Here is a 23,101-nt window from a genome sequence, read left to right on the forward strand (position 1 = left end):
ATGGATTGGAACTCATAACAAGAGCCTTCAAAGTTCAGTGTAGCCACAGCTCTAGAAAATACGTTAAAAAGGCTGGTAAGGGGAAAACATTGGAAGAGCCCAGGTGCACAACATTTTTAATGGATCGTATTGAGGAAACAGTAAATGCTCACTGGTGGGAGCTGGGTTCAGTGTAATTCTTGCTTCCTCTTATGCAGAGGACACAAGCCTCCTTATCATACACAGAATAGGAGCATCACACAAGCTCTGCAGGGGTGAGGAGTGGGCATGAAGTCCTATTACTTTGGGGCCACCCAGGTAATGGGAAGATGGCCAGGTTCTAGTCTTCGTCACAACATAATTAATTTGGGCATTATGGGAGATAAAATATTCTTCACTTCCATAAAGAATTATGCTCTCTCCTATTATCACTGACAGTAGGGAGGGATAGACGGTAGCCTACCTGGCTATGGCCTCTTGTTCTCTTGGAGTATGGACTCAGTGTTGTTCCATCTCCTCCAGTGTATCAAGAGAGGTAAGAGATGTGCTTGTTTGTTTAGTGGAAGGTTCTCGATTTTTAATGTTGGCCCCTTTAAAAACAATTGTGCTGGAGAAGGAGGTCTGCAGTTCATCAACTACTTTTAGTCTTCTTGACTCCCCCAGCCTGCATCTTCACCATAGATAGGCTGATGCAGAGTCCCGGTTTGCTTGCGATACTTGCAGGTTACACCTGTTGCCCCAGCATCTCACCAGTTTAGTATTTGTTCCAGTTCCTCATTTTTTAAATGAAGCATTCTTTTTATTAAAATGAACCAGGGTGGATTTGATAGATTTTTACTTTGTATTCCCAGATTCTCTTCATGCAGTTGAACAGACTTCTCACTTCAACACTTGGTTAAATCCGAAAGATGTTCCAGCTTTTTCCAAATCCTTCCAGATGCAGTGTCACTGCATCTCCCTTTCAAAGACAGCACGCGGGCACCCAGTGGTAGTGTGGAGTAGGCTTGGGTAAGAGTGAGTAGGGACAGCCAACTCTTCCCAGTCAGTAGGGTGTTAGAGAGGGATGTGGTGCTTTGGCCTTTACCATCTGTTGGTTGCTATTAGCTAATCATACTGTGTGCTGGTCTTTCAGCTGTGAGGTCCACTGAGATGCCAGACCTTCAGTGAGCAGTGCCAGTGGGAAATTATGTTAGATAAAATTGAAGTATATGGAAAGTCAAGGTCAGGCTGTCTTGCCGTGGTGGTCTGAGAGCATTTGCTTGAGTGGTTTTATTTATTATTTGGTGGAAATCTGTTAACTATTTGTTTTATTGTTGGATAATGCTTTTATTTCACAATAAATCTTTTTGGCCATAATAAGCTTTAAAAAAAAACCTGAAAGCATATGTTTAACAAAAAGTTAAATATTGAATTTTTGTTTCTCGAGAAAGTTAACAATATTGTGTAACTTATACCAAATTGTTTGTTAAAATTTAGCATCCACCATGTTTGCCGTAATGATACCGGCAACCACACAAAATTCAAAAGACACAGATCTGCTGAGAAAGTATCAGAGCCTACTTCCAAAATCAACTGTTATGTTCAGAATATTGTACCCAAAATAACATTTTAGCATGGGCAGTTACAGAAAATGCATTTTTATAGTACTCTGTGAAGCATGACTTTTCACTTAGATCAAGTGATCCATGTTAGTTTAGCTCATTTTTTATTCCAATTTTTCTTACGTATGTGCAGAAAAAATGAAGCAGTAGCTATGAATCTGTGAACTCCCTTAGCAGAAGAAAATCTTTGCAAACAATCATGGTTTGATTCTCCCCACCCCCACTTTAATTCAGGGAATCAAGGTGAAGCTTTTGGAAGTTCGTTCTGATGAGGTGAAACATCTATCATTGTTTTGAATAATATGGTAAATGTTTTTGCTTCTTTAAAAATTGTTGAAAGTGAAAGTATTTAGTGATAGGATATGAATATAGTTTCTGATGGAACACAATATAATAGTAAAACATTTATTAAACTGAGAAGCCTATGGAGAGAATGTGCATGGAATTAGTTATGACTCATAAATAAGTCATATTTGTGCCCAAACAAGCTGTGATAATCTACCGAGTTTTATCTACTGAAGTATTTGTGATAGAATAATATTCTACACTGATACAAAAAGGTAGTTCTATGGAAATGTTTGAACTGAAATATTTACATATTTGCAGTTGAAAAATAATAGAATTAAGAGTACCTTCTATGTAGCAGAATTTGTTCCGGACTTACCAGCTGTTTTGGCCCCCAAAAGGGAGAATATTTCTGAATTTAAAATATTAAGGTCTAAAAAAAAAATTAAGGTCTATAAAGAAGGACCCAATTTGAAAATGGTAACAATTTCAAATTTATTAACCTAAAACAGCTAGTGCAATTTCGGAAAATGTTGCAGGCAATTTTATGAAATACTGTGTTATATAATGTATCCATATTGAAAAATATAATCTTCTGAAAAATGTCAGGGACATGATGTTAGAACAGATATGGCTAAGAACATGACTAAAATGCATGAATGTACCAGAAAAAAACCTTCTGCTCATTTTCTTTTACTTTGATCTACATGGATACATAAAGATTTTATTTTTTAGAAAGAATTTTGTATTTGAAAACATTTTGATAATACCAATATAGGAAAACTGATTTGTAGTCAATAAATAAATATTTCAAAACTGTATAACATTAATTATTTTCATACTCGAAAGTGTCAGTATAGACTATAAACTATCATATTCTCACTAGAAAGTTACCAGTTTCTCAACACTTGTCCAAGTAGCTTTTTACATTTGATTCTTATCCATAATCTTCCTGAAACTTGGGTTCTTACTCAAGGTGACAAATTATATAACTTAATATTTAACCCCTCCCCCCAAAGTACCCAATGAGATGTGGCTTCTCTTACTTCCGTTCCCTTCTTCCTACTCAGGTTCTAAATGTGTCATTACTTTCTTTCACTGGGCAAGTAGGCAGTGTTGCTGTGGTTTCTTTTTACCTTCTTACTATTGGAACGGTTTCTTGCTGAGTTAAAGGGGTATTGAAACAAGTGTTCTAAAAGGTTCCCTTCCTTCCACAAGATCCCGGGACTGTGAGAATTTCGGTTCTCCTGATCACACGTTCTGAAGCTGCAGAGGGCAGGTTTCACAGAGGATGTCCCAAGGGAAGATCACCCCCGCTGGGCAGGATTCTGAAATTGCTGGGAGCATCTGGGAATGCTTCGTTAAGGAGCTTGTTCTTTCAATTTTTTCAGCGTTGTTCCAAAGTCTACCAAGCCAGGCAGGGGAATCTTCTTTATCTGTTCCTCCTGTTGTGAAACAAAATAAAATCCCAGCCCTGCAGCAGCGTAGTCCTCTGGTTAATAAGATTGTAGGAACACAGACATTGCAGAGGGCTAAAATGATTAGGTTTCTTCTGAGACATAATATCAGGAAATGAGCCACAGGCATAATGTGATCTCAAAAATGAAGTGATGTGAATCTCTAAAGCAGGCATTTACCTATTATTCCGGAATAGGGGAGAATCAGCCCATTGGTTGTTTTGTTTGTATAAAACCAAGCCCCGTCTGTTTGTTGGAAGTCTCAGTCTCTACCCAGTTTCTCAGAATGTGATCCATGAGAATGCCAGTCCTATCACCTGACCTGAGGGGGAAGAAGCTACCGTGGTCAAGCAGGTTTGGGAAGGACAGTAGTATCTCCAAGCCTAGCCTGTGCTCATGGATTCTGAGCACCATTACTTTTTTTATTTTTTTTTAGGATTTTTAAAAGTTTATTTGAGAGAGAGAGCACATGCAGGGGGAGCTGCAGAGGCAGAGGGAGAAGCAGGCTCCCCACTGAGCAGGGAGCCTAATGCAGGACTTGATCCCAGGACCCTGGGATTGCGACCTGAGTCAAAGGCAGCTGCTTAACCGACTGAGCCTCCCAGGCCTCCGCACCATTACCTTATCAGCGGTTCTGAGTTCTGTAATATATAGACACCTGTTTAACTTTTTATAACCCTCATTGTCCACAGTCATATGACTTGATCTCAGAACCCATTTTTCAAATAAACAGCCATTAAAATCAGAGTAACTACTGCTCCTTAGATATTCTTTGAAAGCAGCCTTACAGGCATACCTCATTATTTTGATAAATATGCATATCTTTAAAAGAATCTCCCTTTCTAATGTCTTCTTTATCATTGTGACTTTGTATAAACTCTTGGAAAATATGGTGGTTTTTTGTAGTAGTCATAAGGTGTGTATGGATATGCATACACATTCATTACTGTGACATTATCATCGTAATCATGAAGTAGCATTTTAGCTGTGCACAATTTTTATATCGCATCCCAAGATTTTACAGACTGAGAGCAAGATTCTTCGTAATGGAACCATGTAATTAGTCAACATACTCTTTGGAGTTACTTCATATATATTATATCATGCTGCATCAAGCATCCGGCCTACAGTGTCATTGATACTGATTAATCATGACATGGCAGACAGACACGAAAAAGGAAAATGATAAGCAGAGAACTAAACACAAGAATATTTACATGGAATTTTTGGTGATAGAGTCAAGAAAGAGATTGAGTCCTTTAAAAGAAAAAGAATATTTTTTTTATTTTAATTAAAAAAAAAAAAAAACTGTATATTGACCTGAGAGAGAGAGAGCATGAGCAGTAGGGGCAGAGGGAGAAGGAGAGAGAATCTCAAGCAGACCCCCCTTGGGCACGGAGCCTGACTCAAGGTTTGATCGCAAACCCTGAGATCATGACCTGATGAGTCAAAACCAAGAGTCAGATACTCAACTGACTATGCCATCCAGGCGACCCAAGAAAAAGAATATTTTAAACAATTAAAGGGGAGCCTGAGTGCCTCAGTTGGTTAAGCGTCTGCCTTTGGCTCAGGTCACGATCCCAAGGGGAGCCTGTTTCTCCCTCTCCCTCTGTCTGCTTCTCCCCCTGCTTGTATTCTCTCTGTCAAAAAAATAAATAAAATCTTAAAAAAAAATAAGGAGATTTCCTCCACCAAGAAGGAATTCACTGTATTTTAGAATAAGCAGATATAGCCAGTAGTGAAACAAAACCAGAGAGAGAAATATATTTCCAGCAAATGTGTTTTGGGAAAGGCAGTATGCCTCATAGTCTTGTATTGCCTTGGTGAACACCATAATAAAGACTTAAAATAAAAATCTAATGATAGAAGAACAAGTTTAATAATGGGATAATAAATCAGTTTGTATAGTCTTAATGAAAGCAAAGTAGTAATATGTGAGAGTTAATAAACTTATGTAGTATTTTGTTATTTAGAACATTTTATTTCACATAAATTCTCTGCTTTATTGGCGTCAAGTGCATTGCCTGACACGTGACAGGTAAATATCTGTTGCAATAATTAGTATTTGTTAATGGTAATTTGGAGAGGCTGCGGTATTTCACAGTGATTATAATGCTCGTTTCGGGCGTTTTACTTTTCTTACCAGTCCTTCAGTGAACTCTTTCCCCATCTCCCAGGTGGGGTGGTTGAGATTCGGGAGGTGTGAGTGACCTGCCTACAGACACAGGGCTGGTGTGTGAGAGTGAAGAACGAAGCCTGGCTTGTTCTGAAGCTGTCATTCTCATTTTCCCTCCTCCGCCTCTGGTTCTCTGGATTCCCCAGTGAGGGTTCAGTGGTCTCCATACGATACCGGGGTGAAGAGGGACATGGGCACTTTAGCAAAGGAGAATCTGTAGATTCCTAGCTCTGAAGGATTCCACACACAGGATTTATAATCTTCTACAGGGCCTTCAAAAGCCTGCGTCGTGTAGTAATTTGTAATTTTGCTGAGCCATGAGTTGAATCCTAAGTATGGAGAGGCTCTTCCGTGGGAGTGAGTCACTTTGCCACGTGAAGTCAGCCGGCAGGAGCTCAGCGTGACACTGCTGCTCTTTGTCATTTATGCAGTAATGGTCATAAAAAGACGTATCAACAACTGTCGCCCTGTGTCTAATGCACCTTAATGAGGGTCAGCTGCTGAAGCTGGGATGAAGTCAGAGAAGGCGAAGTGGTCTAAGAAATGACAGTCCCCATCCACGTTTTCTGTAGGAAATTTTATGCTGAGGGGTGTTGCCAGTTTGAGGACTCAGAGATCCAATATCCGGTGTGACCTGCAGAATGTTATTTCACATGTGAGCAAATTAAGGCTTGGGTGACTTGCCCAGTGTCGCAGAAGCTGGTAGGTAGGTGCACCACGGTTTATGATCTCTGTGCTGTTTTTTTGAAATTGAAAATTGAGAGGATTTACTTTTCTTTGGGGACATTTATAGAGGCAATTTTACAATTTTCTTTTGCTTTTTCAGTAACTGGTAGCATTAGGTGTTAGGCTCCGCCTTTGAGTTTTCTGTGCATTGTCCTTTAACCCCCTAAGGTCAGTGCTATTTCTACCCTCAGTTGACACATTGGGAACTAGAGGTTTAGAAATGTTAAGTAGCTTGCCCGAGGTCCCCTTTGTTCCTGCTGGGTGAAGGTGGGCTTACAACACAGCAATCCCATCCCAGAGTCCCTTATTTTACTCTGTACTTGAGAAGGAAATAAAACAGAAAGCTTCGGATCCCCTCTCCCCCCAGTTTATTTGGGAGTTTGCAGTGGTTTTGTTTGTTTTGTTGTTTTGTTTTTTTAAGAGTCAAATGTGAAAATGGAAAAAGCACCAAGGAAAAACAAGAATGAGAGGATGTGAGCCTTGGTTCAGAATTAAAACAGACTCCCACAGTGGTTGAGACTCTTCAATTCAGAGGGCCTCTGTGTGTCTTGGGCGCCCTTTCAAACAGAGCAGCCCCTAATGAGCTGCTGAATGTTTGTGTCTGAGAGCTCCCACAAATGTGGAAGTCACCATTTGGTTTTCTCCTTCGGGATTATAGGAACCAGAATAGGTGTGACATTCCAGCCAAAGCCACCCCAAGCTGTTAATGAGTTTTTAAAAATCCTTCCAAAGTGATTATAAGATCCTTTTTATTTCATCAAAAGGCTTGGCCTTTTGTGGGCAGGGTAAGACCCACCATGGTGGGGACTCAGTTCCTCCCCATTTGCTGAAGTGACCATGGAAATATCAACACATCCAAGATTTACCTGAATTTTACGGCCACCGGATCGTGAAAACAAGGCATTACCACATTGGCACATCTTGTGGTTTCCATGTGGTCTTTCGCTCAAATTCTGCCAGAGTTCCTAAGAGTAGCTGCTTGGTCTTCACAGTGTTCCTCTAAGGCTTGCCTCCAGCTTGCTAAGAATTCTGAAAGTGAGCATTCATCATTAAGTATTTCCATGCAGTGTGTTCAGCTGTGACTTAAAATGAAATAGAACTGTGCTTTACATTCTGTTTATTTAATCAACTCATACCTGTTTTGCTTTTCTATGTACAGTGTTCAAAACAGTCAGCTGTAATTGTTATTTATATTATCAGAAATGAATTCTTGGGGCGCCTGGGTGGCTCAGTCGGATAAGCGTCTACCTTATGTAACTCAGGTCATAATCCAAGGGTCCTAGGATCAAGGCCCAGATTGGTTCCCTACTCACTGGGGAGCCTGCTTCTCCCTCTGCTGTTCCCCCTGCTTTGTGCTCTTGCTCTCTCTCTCTGTCAGGTAAATAAATAAAATCTTTAAAAAAAATGAATTCTTTCCTTTTCTTCAGAGTTAGGCTTTTTTCATTACTAATTACTTAATTTTGCATAATTACTTGTGATTTTCACTATTATTCACATTGGACATTTGGACAAATGGAGAAAACAAAGTTCCTACTCTCACATATAAAAGTATATTCTTTCCACATACAGAATACTTTTTACAAAAAAATTGAGAGGATTTACTTTTCATTGGGGACATTTATAGAGGCAATTTTAAAATTCTAAGTGTATTTTGTAAAATGGTGTCATACTTTTAAATAACTTACGGAACTTAAGAGAACGTTCTTACATAAATGCAAATTACAGTTGATTATATTTGGATGTCATTTTCCAAAACAGCAAGGATGGAATTAAACAATGAAGCCTGAGAGGCAGTATAAGTGACTTAGAAGTTCTGCCCTGGGTGAAAGCCAAGCGATGACCTGTGTTTTTCTGAGAGCGATGTTCTTTCCAAGATGGTGGCTGTTGCCTTCTGAGTTAGGGTTCATAGCTGAGACCAGTATTGCCGCTTTCCCTATGGAGGTTAATTTGAATTAAGAGTCAGCATGAAACTTCCTCACTGGACTGGTTTTTCCACAGTTAACAGAAAGTGCCATGTTTATTTTGTCCACCAAGCCTTGGTTCACCTACTCCTCCTCTCTAGAAGCATCATGCATCTTCACCTCCACCTGCCAGCTGAATCCTTCTCTTGACACACTGTTTGATCTCCTGTGTCTGTACCGAATTCTACTTGTTCAGTCCCCATGTAGCATTACTCATGTACAGATTTACTGATATCTGCCTGTTTTGTCAGGCGCTGGTTGGAAATAGTTCTTGTTTCAGTAAATGGTATGACACGCTCCTTGGTGCTCTATGCATTGTAGATGCATTTACTCTGTTTACAATCATCCTGCTTATGGCTAGAGAAGTCCTTAAGTGATTGGGTCTAATCGCATCATCTTATAGACAAGGAAAATGAAGTTCCAAAAAAGTAATGTGCTTTCTCCTAAGTAAAAATCATGGCCAGTTAGTGTCATGGGTAAAGCCAGGACTAGAAGTTAGATGTCCTGGTTGCAAGGTTAGAACAATTTCTACTCTTCCTTCCTTGCATCCTTCATCCGAAAATATTTATTGAGCCTCTCCCAAGTGTCAGGCACTCTGCTAACCCGCAAGCAGTGTTGAGCCTGTCTTGGAACTTGTACTGTGAATGTGGAGGAAGACACTAACAGGTATCACGCACGTAGATGTGTACCACTTGCTCCGATAAGTGCTGCTAAGGATTGTGTAGTTATATGAGAGCAGTAATGGGTGGAAGATTTCCTTGAGAAACTGACTTTGACTTGTAGGACCATTGTGCTTCTGTGTACTTTTTAAGTGCAGTTAAATTAGGCAGGTGTTTGTTATATGGACCCCTAAAGAAATTAGAGTCTGTAAGCTACGGCCCCTTCCTCACTGTATAGTCTAGAAGGGGAATAAATCAAGACGTAACTATAACATAAGCAAAATATAGAAGTTCCATGGTGCAAAGGATGCAAAGATAACTTTTTTTTGGAGGGGAATTATTAGGAATAACTTCCTGTGAGAGGTGGCATATGATACCGCTCTGGAGCAAAGGAGGTAAGGAGGTACAGAAAGGAAGAGGGAAGGCGTTCCCGTTGTAAAAGCAAGCAGAGAGAGACCAGGAGAGGAAATTACAGGAGTTTTCTGGCAATAGAAGGTAGTCTCACTTTACAGCATCAGGCTCTTGGTGGAAAGTTACAACTATACCCTCTTGAGAACGTTGTCTTTATTTAAATGCCCTTACAGTCAACTGAAATTAAGGATGGAAATGGAAATATTCCCTCCTGTTCCTACTCCTGGAGCACATAATCCTGTGCTTTGTTTGGTTGCCATCTGTATGAACTGTTTCCCCCACCCCCTGCAGGAACGCTGTCTAGTTCTCTAACTGCTGTATTACCTAGCATTTCATTGGGGTCCAGTAGACATTTAATCATAATAGTGAAAAGTGTCTGGTCTGTTGAAGCTTTTTCTGTGGCAGAAACCAACTTCTCTAGACACAGAAACAGGACTCCTTCCAAATGAGATGACTGGCCCAGGGTAGTAAGTAGCAAATGCATTGTAGAAATATTACCTATACTAAGCTGTGTTACCCTGTCGCTCTTACCCTATTCAGAGTGAGGTCCCAACCATTTCTTCCTGTGGATCGTATAATCATTGGTCTAAATATTATTGTGGAAAAGTACTGAAAATTATCTACTCCTTAGCATGTGCTCGCCAGCAGCCAGCTACTGTATTCCAGGTTGTGCAGGATAGTGGTGTTGGTCAAGCTTATCAGGAAAGCAAATGGAAAAGAATTCTTTAGAACGTGTGTTGCACATGAATGGCCTCTGATCTAGCTCAGGCACAGATATGTCTTATTTATCTTTTATAGGGTTGCCAAGATCTAAAATTAGGGATCATTCGCAGAAAAACCTAGGGTTGTTTTGGCTTCCTTGAAAAATTGGAAGATCTGGCAACAATGGACCTACCTTGCCGATGGCAACGATTGGTTGGAGCTAAGCAACAGCTGTGGTCTTTAATTAGGGAATATATTTGTCAGCGTGCCACAGTCCCCAGTACTCCCTATTGCCTGTATCCAGCCCATGTTAGTCGTTTCTGTGGCTTTCTGGCCCTTAGGACATCTGCTTTGGAATGATTGTTGCCTGTGTGAGCCTCTTCTCTTTAGCTTCCCGTAATTCTTGGCCCGCGAGGCAATTAATTATGATCAGAACAACTAGCATCTGTGTGCTTTGTAGTTTGCATTGGTTCTCAAACTTCTGCTTGCATCAAATCTTAAAACAGATTGCTGAGCCTTGCTTCCAGAGTTTCTGATGCACAAGGTTTGAGGATCAGAGGATTTACATTTCTCTCAAATTCCCGTGTAATGCTACCTTTTGAGAATCATCGAGCTATAGTACTGTAACACGATACAAAGCAACCTGAGGCAGGTGAGAAGTATATTCCTCACCAGAAATAATATTTGGAAAGAGTAAGCAATTTACCCAGGGTTATAAGAAGAAGTAGAGTCAGATTCAAAACCTTGTCTTTAGAGTATATCCAGCAGGAAAGCATACTGTAGATCCCTGCTTCTGTACCCACCTGCTTCCCAAGATCCACAGAATCTTCTAGACAACCCTGTAATAAAGACGTAGCCATAGGGACTCTAATTTAGGATTATGCCAAGGATGTGATCGTTCTCCTATCCCAGTGAACAAGGGAAGAAAAGCAGGGGTTGAAACTTAACATTAGGTATACCTGCAGAGGTATGAGACATATACCTGCTAGGCAGGACCATTGACTAAGGTAGGCTCACCTGCAGTGGGACTCAAACAGAACTCCAGGCTGGCGAGTTTGCTACTGGGATGACAAGACAGTTTGCCTGGGCAGGGATTAGGTACAGAAAGCAATTACAGAGATCCCTTTTCCAAGATAGGGGTCCAGAGCATAGCTAGAATTTCTCACTTCCTAGATCTGCAAGGTCAGAACAGAACTAACAAGAAAGGTGATTTCTTCAGTCTCATCATGTTGGGCTTCTTAAAACCTTATTTAAGTCAAGATTAGTCTAAATGATATGGGGCCCTTCCCACTTGGAAGAGAAGGAAGGTGAAGTTTGGGAACGAGACAGGGTCTAACATGGATTAAACTTATTTTAAAATTTAAGTTTCTTAAAATTCCATCTGCGTAAAACACTTTGAAACGAATAATTAGGTCATCATGTGATCGTGATAGCCATCCACTAACCTAGTTTGAAAATTTGTAGTTCTGCATGTAAGAGTGTGTATATAGATAGATAGATAGATAGATAATGAGCTACTTACCTCCGATTTCCAAGGTAGTTGTATTTATTTGCATATTTATGTGTATGTATAATTCACATATGTATATTAATGTAACTATATTAATGTACTATATGTAGTCATAGGTTATAGATGGATGTAATTTATTACATCCATGAAACCTATTTTGACTGGGATTTTAGGCAGTGGTACAATTTGGTTAATTTCAGGGGTTGACCATACAACATTTTGATTTTAATCTTGTTGAAAAAATTTTTTTAATCTCCTTACCTATTTCCTGCTAAATGTTGTGTGATGAAAATAACAAAGTCCTTTTTCCTCATTAAAAAATTCTAATGAAATTCTCAATCTGATAATGTCGATAAGGCAGATATGAAATAAATACTTGGAAGTCAGGGTGTATTGAAATAGAGGGGGGAATTGTTACTGTGTTTCACATCATAATATTGTTCTTCTAGGGGTTTTATACCCTCTCCTGAAAAGGAATGATAGAAACTAAATCCAATTAGTTGAGGAGTCTGATTAAGTTTCTGCTAAGCCGTAAACACTCAAGGGCTGGGTATATTATGTATTTGATTATAATAAACTGTAAACATAGAGGGAATAATTATTCCTGTCCTTTTTCTCTTACTAGTTTGGTTTAGGATTCTGATAATCACCAGAAATGATCATATGTGTAGCATGACATCCTCACTGTTCTGCTGGAACTGAACACTGTCTTCCTCTAACCAACTTTCGGTAGCCTCAAGGTTTACTGTACAGGGAAAGATTTGGGACAGGATTCTCTCTAAGGAGAAAAAAAAAAAAAAACAAACCAGCAGCAGCAAGACTTTTTGATAAACCAGTTTGAAAAAAGCATATGAAGGACGAACTCAGTGGTGCGCAGTATAACATGCGAATCAGGCAGTTTTCAATGACAGAAAGGAGAGAGAGTTTTAAAACTGCTGTTTTTGTTTTTAACAGGCTCATGCACAGTTAGTTCGAGAAGTTGACGTGGAGAAGGTGTCTGCTTTTGAGAATCCATACGTAGATGCAATAAAGAGTTTATGGAATGATCCTGGAATCCAGGAATGCTACGATAGACGACGAGAGTATCAGTTGTCTGACTCTACCAAATAGTGAGTATTCATCCAGGAGGCCCTTTGAATCTTTCTCTCGTTTCATCTGCTCTGCACTGATAACTGTCTGCCTCACACTCCAGCTAGGAAGCAGTATAGCTATTAAACTCATGCCAGCCTCATACATGTAGACTATATTCTGAGGGACTGGCATCCTGAGGCAGGGAGAGTATTTCTTTTACTGTTCTCCGTAAAAAAAAAAAACAGACCAAAGACTCGAGGAATCTGAAATTACCAGCCCATCTCTTCCACCAAACTGCAAACCAGCAATTCTCAAGCACATACTCCATTGTGATTTGAAATCCTGTAATAATAATTTTTCATACAATTTTCTGATCTTTTTGTCATGTGCTGGAGAGCACCCACACACATTAAAACTTCCAAACAAATACGCTTGATTATGGCTTCTAAAACACATCAGACTTCCCAAATTCCAGTTTCCAGTTTCCAGACACAGAACCTTGACTGCTTTCTGGGAGCCACTGTTATGTTGATGGATAGGTTTGCCTTTGCATGAAAATTGCGTGTGAGTCTAATTTTGCATGCATTCCAAAATTATTCTGTGAGCTGTCAATCAAAATCATGTGTCCTGGGAGAGATTTGCATCCTAGAGAGATTTGTTAGTTCTCTAGATTAAATCTCCCCTAACAGAAAGAAAGTGAAGATCTGGCAATCATTGGATTAATGTAATCAATGCAGCCAGCAATCCAGATAATCAGGCGCCTGAAAAATGGACTTTTTGTAGTATTTAGCCAGATTTCTGTCTACATTAATTACGTTAGCCCAGCATTTGCCTCTTGTGTTGGTTTTGGGTGGAGAGAAGAATGGGTGGAAACTTAGCAGCAGCCTCAGGCCAGTCTGTATGATGCGGTGACCCGCTGGATGAGAGCAGGGCCGTGGGGAAAATAAGGAACCCCCTAGGCTGACTGGCATCACTCATAGTGCCTGGAAGATCCAAGAGCTTTTCAGTTCTGTTTTCTCAATAAAGTAGATCACGTCCTTACTCTCGCTCTAGGCATTGGTGTGAGATAAGTTATGATGCAGGGTAGCCACAGAAATGTTGCCTGGTCAAAACAGTTCTTGCATTCCTATGGGAAATTTGAATTCCATAATTCTGGAATGTGCCGTAGAAGGCTCATGATTACTGTGCCTGTCATATTTTAACTAGTATGAGTCCGCTGGTATGCCTGTGGAAGGTACACTTTCCTCATTCCTGACCTTCTCTTTCCTTCTTCCACACCTGCCCTTCCATTCCTTCTCTTCTGCTCTCTGCCTGCCTGCCTGCCTTCAGCCCCCGTCCTTCCCTCTGGAGCCCCTACTGTATAAGTTTCTGTGAGTGCAGACATGAGAGATGCAGTCAGCTCTTGTCTCTTCCAAATTCTGCCCCCTCAACCTTTGACCAGCTGTCTTTCTCTTACTTCCTGCCCCCTCTGTCCTTATGTTTGCTTTGCCATTTCAGATTTCGTCTATCTCCCCATGGTGCTGTTGTGTTTTATCTCTTGTTCCCTGTTCCTGCTCAGTATGTCTCCTCCTATCTGCTTGCTTCCCCCTCCACCCTCATCTGTCCTTCTCTGGGGTTCTCCTGTTCCTCCTTTGCACTTCTCACTGTACTACTGGGATGCCTGTCCTCACCCTTACTAAGCAGTAAATTCTCCATTATCACATTATATTTACTAATAAATCCTCCAATCTCTCATCATATCTAACCTCTCTCTTTCAACTTCTATCATAAATCCTGTCTCTTCCCCTTCCTCACCTATTCTGTTCTTTACCTGTCACCTGTGATTTTTCTCCCTATAGATAGGTCTTGCTATTGGGGACTCAGAGCACCAGTGTCTAATAATTACATGCTTACCAGGGTCAGGGTTCCCCCTTAGGAAATGATTTTGCCTCCTGCTGTGAGGATGGCCTTGGGAGAGGTTCCTGTTTGCCCCAAGGACACCTGTATGAGCTGTTTTGCTGTGTTCTTGAGACAAGGCTCTCCCCATGTCTGGTGACATTCCTCAGTTGAGATTTGTGGGTTTCTAGACAGGTGCCCATGAGTTAGTATAAAAATAGGACATTGCAATGTCTGCTACTTTAGGGAAAGAGCTCTTCAAGACCATTTGTTCAGACCCCTGTTAGCACTGTGATTCTGGGAAAGCCGCCATCTTAGAATTCTGTTGTATAGGCTGTGTCTATCATAGAACCATGCCTTTGGGCACATCCCTGATGCTGGAGCCAGACTGAGATGTGGGGGCAGCTGGGAGAGTCTCATCTAAACCCCTTCAAATGATTATTCTTTAAACAGTTTCACTTTCCCCAAATGGGGATATGAAGAAGTTGATTTTCTGAACTATATGTATTGGGTTTATGTGTATGCACATACACCTAACTCTTTTTTAACCATATTTGTGTGCAGAAGTAAGAAAGTAAATTATTACATATTCTTATATACCCACATTTCAGTGTCCACTCTTGAAAAAAGAAATAGGATGTTTCTCTTCATAATAAATAATACCATGTTACATCTAAAATTAATCATCAGTCCTTTTTATCATTATACTCATACACGTTCACATGTCCCAAATTCTTCCAAAACGTCCTTTAGAGTTGGTTGGTTTTAAGACTGCACATTGCTTTGGTTTCCTCCCCTCCTCTGGTTTTTACATCCCTTAGGCTCTTGTAATCGAGTAGAGTCCTGTTTGCATTTCATTGGCCTGTTGAAGAGATTAGCCTGATTGCGGCTTTATATAGTATGAATAAACTTGCTTCTTTGTCTCCTGAATTTACTATAAACTGGAAATTATATTTAAAGACTCAATTAGATTCAAGTTAAATGTGAGGAGAACTCACTTGAATTGATGTTGTTTGCTCATCATTGGTGAAGGTAAGGCTCACCACAGTATTGGGGCACTGACGCCCTCCATTATGAAGTTTTATTTTTCCTCCTGCCACCAAAAGCAATCTGCATGGTGTTACTTTGTCACTGGGTGATCTCTGGTTCCCCATCAACTCTTCACTTAATGGTTTTACTTGTATTTGATGTCTTGTGTGATTTAATAATTCCCTTAGGGTTTACAAAAGAGTGATTTCTCTACTTTTATCAGTCGGTCCACATTGATATTCTTCAGTGAAATAGAAGGTTTTTTCCTCAGCTGGTGCTATTTGATTACCCTTTAATAAATTTTCTGCTAAAAGGCATATGTTTCAACCTTTTTGTTACAGTAACTTGTTGTGTAGACGAAATAGATGGTGACCATAGAATTTATCATTCGAACCAGGATATTTTGAGAAGGAAGGGGTTGCTATTAATAATGAGGCTGAAATAAAAGGTATAAGCTGGGAATCCTGGCTAAGCAGGAACATTTGGTCACTTTAGTTGCATGAGACATAGGGAGGTGTTTTGTATTTTGTTTGGGGTTCGCCCCCTTTGTTTTTTTTCTAGAAGACTGTTTGCTTCAGGGGGGCAGTAGAACCAATACATTGCTACCAGTTATGTAAGGAGTTGTATGTAGAAACCTGAGTTAGCTGGCCCCATGTTTCTGGTTTCTTCCTGATATGTTTTAGCACTCTTTATAGCCCACTGCCCAGCACCCTGGCTGGCCTGCCTTTAACCCCACTGAGTATTAGAGACACCTTATTCTTCCCCAGTTAGTCCAGGACACTTTTCCTTTTCCTTAGCTAGGAAAACCCTCCCAGCACAAGGATAGGACCTGTGGCGTGTTGGATTCACCCCCCTGCTGCTGTGCTCCATGTGTGTGTCTCTGTCTCGTGTCACCCCAGCAGCCGCTCTGGGGACTGCAGAAAGAGCACCGAGGAGGATGTGGGCCCCACATCTTGAGCACCATTTTCACAGAGCAACTGAAATACACATAACTCAAAGTCATTCTTTTCTCTGTATTCAGAATAGTTGTTACCTCTTTCCTGACATTTTTGTGTGCGTCCCACTAGTGTACCTTTAACATTTTGTCTCCCTCCTTTACTTCCTGTAGGTCTTCTGTGTTGTCCTATCTTTATAATTAAACTCAATAATACTTCATTGATATTCTGGACCTGATTTCTTACACGGTCATCACCTTACAGAACTCTTTCCAAACTCCGGACCAGCTTCTCTGGGTCCTGTCTCTACTCGTGGTTGTTCAGTTGAGATTCAGGGGACACATACGTAGGTCATCTCTAGCGGGGTGAGAAGTGGGGCCTGTCATGCACCTCTGCTTGGAGCTTGCTACATCATCACTGTTCTCTCCAGGACGCTGCTGGTGGCAAGAATCAGTGCCAGCCACTTGCCAGGAACGCTGAGAGCAGAGGCCAAGCACGTCTCTCTTCTTCTTTTCTATCTGCTGAGCTTCTCTTCATCCTTCGAGACCATGTTCAGAGGTCTAGCCTCTGAAAGTCTTTACTAAAGTGTCTCTCTCCTCAAAGCCTGACAGGGACTGCTTATGTTTGACCTTCATGGGTGATTGTTCCCTGAAATAATGGATGGGTAGTTTCCATGATTTCAGTGACCACGGTGTAGGTGTCATTCTAGATGAACTGTGATGTTTCAGAGCCGAAAGCATTCAAGGTGTGTTTTTGGTTTTGTTTTTTTGTTTTTTGTTTTTTTCCTGCTGTTTTTGAAGGTCTGGTTTCTGGTAAGTTCTGTTACCGTTGTAGCTCCTGTTTGCTGAACACGTGTTTGTGTTAGATTCTATGCTTAACTCATCTACATGCATTATTTCATTTAATCCTTAAACCTACCTAAAGTGGTAGATGGTTCGTCTCATCCCCGTGAAACAGTAGAGGAAGCCAGTTCTCAGAGAGGTTGAGTAACTTGTTTAAAGTCAAACAGTTAGTAAGTGATAGGAGTAGGGGTTGAAATCAGATTTCTGTCTCTAGAGCCCAAACTTTTCAGCACTGTGAAATACAGCTTCATAGAGGATGGATGGATGGGTGAGACATAGATAGAAAATTGACCATAGTTAAATAAATAGATAGTAGACGAACAGATAAATATCAATGACCAGATAAATCACTTACCAGGAAAGATGCAAATTATTCATTAATCTTTATAAATGTTGCCTATAGGTCCTTCCCCTGTGTATAAGGGCAAGAGGGAAAATTATATAGAATTACTGGAAAACAAACCCAGCGGGGTTTTGATTTTCATCCAGAAAGTCTGCCCTGTTTAACTAAACACGTAAATTCTTCATACACCGTGGAAGATGTTCTAAGTCACAGATAATTCAGAATTATTATTTCTTTATTTAACCTACAGTCTCAACCGTTTCCCCCATACTCTATCCGTTAACATTTTGCTGGAGTCAAACTAGAGCCAGTAAGAAGGATACAACAAAATCACTTGTGCTTCCCTTTTTCTGCTTTGATTAGCCAACTCACTGATCATAATAAAAAATCAGATGGCTCACAGGACAGGCAACACAGAAACAAGGAGATGGGAGAAGTCCAGGCGATGGAGAAGCAGTTTGGGATAGGTTTGCATTTGGCTTTAATTTGGTATATTCTTCCAATTTTATGTATTGAAAGAATAAAAAGCACACTAAGATGCTGGAGAATCTTATAGATTCCTTTATTAACTTTTTTGTTATTGATAAAAAGCTTGAGGGCTCTGAATCTCTTTAGGTAAAGAGCACAATGAACAGATGGCTGTAGGTTTCCTTTTTTTTTTTCCCCTCTGGGGTCCACCACCTGCTTTAATACGCTGAAACATCAGGTCAGATGAGTTCACTGCCTACAGTACCAAAAGCTCTCCAACATTAGCCAGAGAACACAAATCTCAATCACACCGGCACATAGTGAGAAAAGTCCTCACACTGCAGGCTTTTGGCAAAGACTGCTCTATCTGTGTTCACCTTAAGAGACCGAATAATCCCTAATCTCACTTGCCTGATATTCCCTCCAAGGAGTTCAGATCAGACACCTTCTTGAAATTTCCATATGTTCCATGGCCCATAAATCCAAAATACATATATAAGTTGGCTTTGGGGCCTGAGTCAACATTGGAGTTTACTTTTAACCTCATGCTTGAATTTTTAATTTAAATTAAATTTAATTAAAAATTAAATTAATTTAATTTAAATTAAAAGGAATTAAAGGAATTAAGGAATTAAAATTCCATTAAAGGAATTTGAATGTTGAATTTGAAATGCAAAAGGAATTTCAGAGGTAGATTTAGCCTATCCACCTGATCTAGGGCCGAATTCTTCTTGAAGAGGTACCTTGCTAAAAGTTCCCTGCTTGTTGAGCCAAATATTGGATGTCTAGTGTTTCCTCTGACTCTCACAACCGTCCTGACTTTACTCTTTATCTGATGATAAAAAGGGAAGTGTAAGCCTACTGCAGACTTTTGGAGGCAGACAAGACCGTTGTCTTGTCAAGAGAGCACTTTGAGTCAGGGTCTAGGCTTTGATGGAATCCCCTCTGTCACTCATCACCTCTGGGCCTTTCACTGAGTAAATCTCACTTGCCTCAGACTCACTTGCCTCAGATCTATAATCTCTAAATTCTCTTTTAAACACTGAAATCCTGTGATCTATTACAGTAGACTGTCTTTATTGAAGAAACCATCATCCTATGCAGTCAAGTGAAAGTCTGGCACCCCGAAATTTACCTGAAAATGGAATGAACAAAGATTATTCTCTACATGGTTCAATTACAAAAAATGCCGTCTTCGGCTTGGAAGAGGGCATTGATCTTGAATGTGTTTGTCTTTTTAAAGAGCGACGGTAGAGTGTCATTTTTTTCTCTTGAGTGACATATTCACTTCTATTTTTGTTCTGTTCTGTTATCTAATGAGCCGTATCTCCTAATAACCTTTTGCAAGAATAAAACAAACAAAACAAACAAAAAACCCTGTATTTGTCTTCCACAGTGAACTCCGATGATCCTAAGATGCAGGTTTTTATTAATCCTTTTTCAGGATGCTTGGCGCTTTAGAGATGCTAAGATAGGACTTAGATGCGCTTTAACACTCGAACCTTCATTACTGGGAGGTCGTGGGGAATGGGCACCTGTCTGCCATTCAGTCAGGCTGCCTGAAGGGCATAGTGCCTGTGGGTGACACCCTTCACGTTGTCAGTTTGCTGCCAGCTCACATTTTGGCAGAGCACCTGTGACTTCCGTAGGTTGGTCTACCCAGGATGGCATTGTCCCCAGTCAAGACCAGGGGTGTTGTTACTATGGAACAGGGATTGGCAAACCCACAGGTCCAATTCTGCCTGCTGCCTGTTTTTATAAATAAAGTTTTATTGGAACACAGCCATGCTTACTTGTTTATGTATTGCCTGTGGCTGATTTCGCACCCAGTGGCAGAGTTGAATAGTTGCAACAGAGACTGAGTGGCCTACAAAGCCTAGAATATTTACTGCTTGATTCTCCCACCCACCACCACCAAAAAGGGCAAATCGCTCATATAGAAGAAGCCTGAATGTTTAAAGGCAACTGGTATTCTGCTTCCACTTGCATTTGGATAGAACTTACCTCAGGACCCCAGTGCTCTGAGTTACCCAAAGCCGAAGTTCAGAGTACTCAGAGAATGGATGGCGGTATGCCTTCAGCAGGACTCCGTGAGTATTGCTTTGCTCAAAAATGTTTGATAGGAAATAAGCACCGGAGAACTCAATCTCACATTCTATGGCAGTACCTGTAAATGCCATGCAAACAATGTATGTCTAGCACTAAAGGTGGTATGGATGACCAGAAGTGCTCATTGGCTTGAGTTGGCTCTGAGAGCAAGGATCGTGTCTTACACGTCCTGCCTTTTGCCCCATTGTAGTGCGTGATGCAGCTGGTAAAGGAGAGTGTAATAGGGTTGAACCATCAATGGAGCCAAGAGTAGGACTGAGAGGATTTTGTAAGGGGCCTAACAGAACTTGTACGTGACCAGAAGACAACCCTACCTCCAGTCACAAGTGAGCCCAGGAACCTTGCTATCCACATATAATCCTTAGGGTCATTTGGGTTCCTCTCTTTCGACTCCCTGCCTGCCAAGCAGTCTTTTGACTCTGATGGGCTGACCCTGATGTGTTTCTTCATTATCAGTATGGCATCTTGATTTGAAGTAATGAACTGAATTTTGATCTATAATTAGTTCAGGTAGTTTAGAAGCTCCTCAGTCTTGATCATCCTTGTCAGAATGAAAGGTCTGATCCTACAGAACCAATACCCAAGTTCAGGGGACATGACATTGAGACACCTGCTTTAATCAGCAGCCTTTTGCTCATGGCTCACTCTTGGCTATAATTACTGGAGCCTCTCTGATGACCCGCATCATGTCTGCGTTATAGTGTAGTTTTTTATAGCACGTTCGTTTCCATCGCCGAAGTACAAGCTCCTGGAGGACAGGACTCACATCTTTTTTCCCTTATTTTATGGTTCCCACTCGGTGTCTGCACGGTGCCTAGCGCTCAGCGTAGACTTTCAGAGAATGTAATTGGATGAATGAATGAGTAATAAGAAAGTAAGTAAATTCGGTGTCTTTCCTAATTTCTTTCCATCTTCTCTCTTCCTTTCTGCCTATTCAGATCCCATTTCATCTGCACGGCATAACTCATCCCCCACTTCTCCACACTATTCTCTAGTGACTAGAGTTCATAATCATCTCTCTTTTCTTATTGCATTCATAGTTAGCAGCTCACAATTTGGCACTTAATTATTTCTTAATTGATTCATCTGTGCTATCTTTGTTTCCCAGGTAGCCTGATGTCCCTCAAGGCACAGAATATATATATTTTAAGTATTTTGTACCAGCTCTCTGTGCCCACCCCCTTCTCTGCAACACACACAGTGCATTAGCTTTAACATATAACAGATTTTCAATAAATTTGTGTAAATTAACTAAATTAAGCACTGCCATTACATTTCAGGACAGACTGGCAGGGATAAAAAGCAGTTTCCTGATGTTTCTTGGTATGTTTCTGAAGTATAAAAATTGTATCAGAATTAGTCGGCAGCTTTGAAAGTTAGCCTATAAAAGACAAATAAATTAACAAAGCACAAAGCCAAACCAGGAAATTGAAAAAGGCCTCTTCCTTCCTTTTTCTCTCTCTGTTCCTGTCTCTCTGTTTTCTCGTTTTGCTTTTGTTTTTAATTACAAGGTCAGTTTATTTATTTGAGCAACAGACTTGAGAATCTGTCTCCGGAACCCAAGCCTGGCCCTGGCTCTCGTGTCTGTCTCGCAGACACACCGTTGCCTGGCCCGTTCCCCATTTGACACTGGTGGTCCCTTTCTATGAAACGTTCGGATCAACTATCCATATATAAGAACCTGAGAACCTGAAACTATCTAACAAATGCAGTGGTGGGATCTTTTTATGAGATACTTAATTTACTTTTACAAATCTGCTTTTCTTGTGTTGGTCTAAGTTCTTTGGCAAAGGATCATTGAAATGCAGGATTCCTTAGACTTCTCTTTTGTCCCACAGAATATTCTCTCGTGTGTCATCATCACAAACCGTGAGAGCGACACCTACTCGCGACTGCTGGGTGGTCTTTGCTTTAAACCTGGGATTTTGTATTGAAAACAAATAATGTCTTAGGACCCAAATCCCTGTAATACGTGGTGTGTTTCCTTGAGCTCTGATCGTGGTCGCGCCAGGTGTTGAAAAGGAAGGAGGAAAGTTGGCTGGCCCTCCACTCCACAGCATGCTCTTCGGGGGATGGAAGTGTTTGTGTACTGAGTAATCCTGTGCAGCTACCCAGCCTAACCAGATTACCAGCCAGGCTCCTCTCAGCAGCAGGATCTGCCAGATGAGGGAGGGACTTGGATGGCTCTTGGCACCAAAAGCTCTACCTGACTCTCCCCTCAGAATGGTGGTTTTGCAGAGTGGTTACTTCCCGCTAGTTTTTTGTTTTTCTTCTTCTTCTTTTAATGTTTACTTTGATAATTCCTTTTACTTTTTGCCTTTGAATCCTTGTGGTCACGTGGCACCTGTACAGGAACCACGTGTTTCTGGTTTCTCCTTAGCTTCCGCTCCTTTTGACAGCGCCAAGTCAGATCTCACGGCATGATCTAGCTTTCAACTCCCCCGAGACTGTGCCTCTTACAATGAGGTCTTCTTAGGATTTTTAATGAAGCCGACCTAGTTCTTCTAACCTTCTTTTCAATAATTAAAAAATGTGAAAATTCTACCCGGAGTCATTTTCTGTGCCAGAACTTCATTTCAGTATCTGACTTGAGCTGCAGATCTGTCATAAATCCAGCCTCTCAACAGGAGGCCCTTCCGCAGGAGTTGAGGAACGCCACACGTACCCCCACCACCGCCCCATCGCATGCTCCGTTAACTACTCCAAGGCACTCTTCACTTATCTTACTGGGTTTGCTTGGATTTATACCAAATGTCAGAGATTTCTTTTTTCACTTACCACCCACAGGTACTTTCCCCCTTTTGGTGTAATTGCTGAGGGTTGTATGCCTATAACTTACTACATTTTTTTTTTAAACCACAGCTGTAATGTGATATAGTTTACCTGCTGAGTCATCTCTAAATTTTATTCATGTTTCTTTCATTTAAAAAAAAACACACACTATTTCGAATTTCTGTACTAT

The 23,101-nt window shown here is 40.7% G+C and overlaps 1 protein-coding gene across 1 annotated transcript in view; it reads left to right on the top strand.

The window, feature by feature from the left end:
- Nucleotides 1-23,101, top strand: part of GNAQ (G protein subunit alpha q) — a 299,640-nt gene that overhangs the window by 191,274 nt on the left and 85,265 nt on the right. The window contains exon 3 of the mRNA XM_040620227.1: nucleotides 12,422-12,576. Coding sequence (XP_040476161.1) covers nucleotides 12,422-12,576 — 155 coding nt within the window. The remainder of the gene's footprint in view (nucleotides 1-12,421; nucleotides 12,577-23,101) is intronic.

Source organism: Ursus maritimus, unplaced genomic scaffold (assembly GCF_017311325.1).
Source record: "Ursus maritimus isolate PB19 unplaced genomic scaffold, ASM1731132v1 scaffold_34, whole genome shotgun sequence".
NCBI classification, from domain to species: Eukaryota; Metazoa; Chordata; class Mammalia; order Carnivora; family Ursidae; genus Ursus; species Ursus maritimus.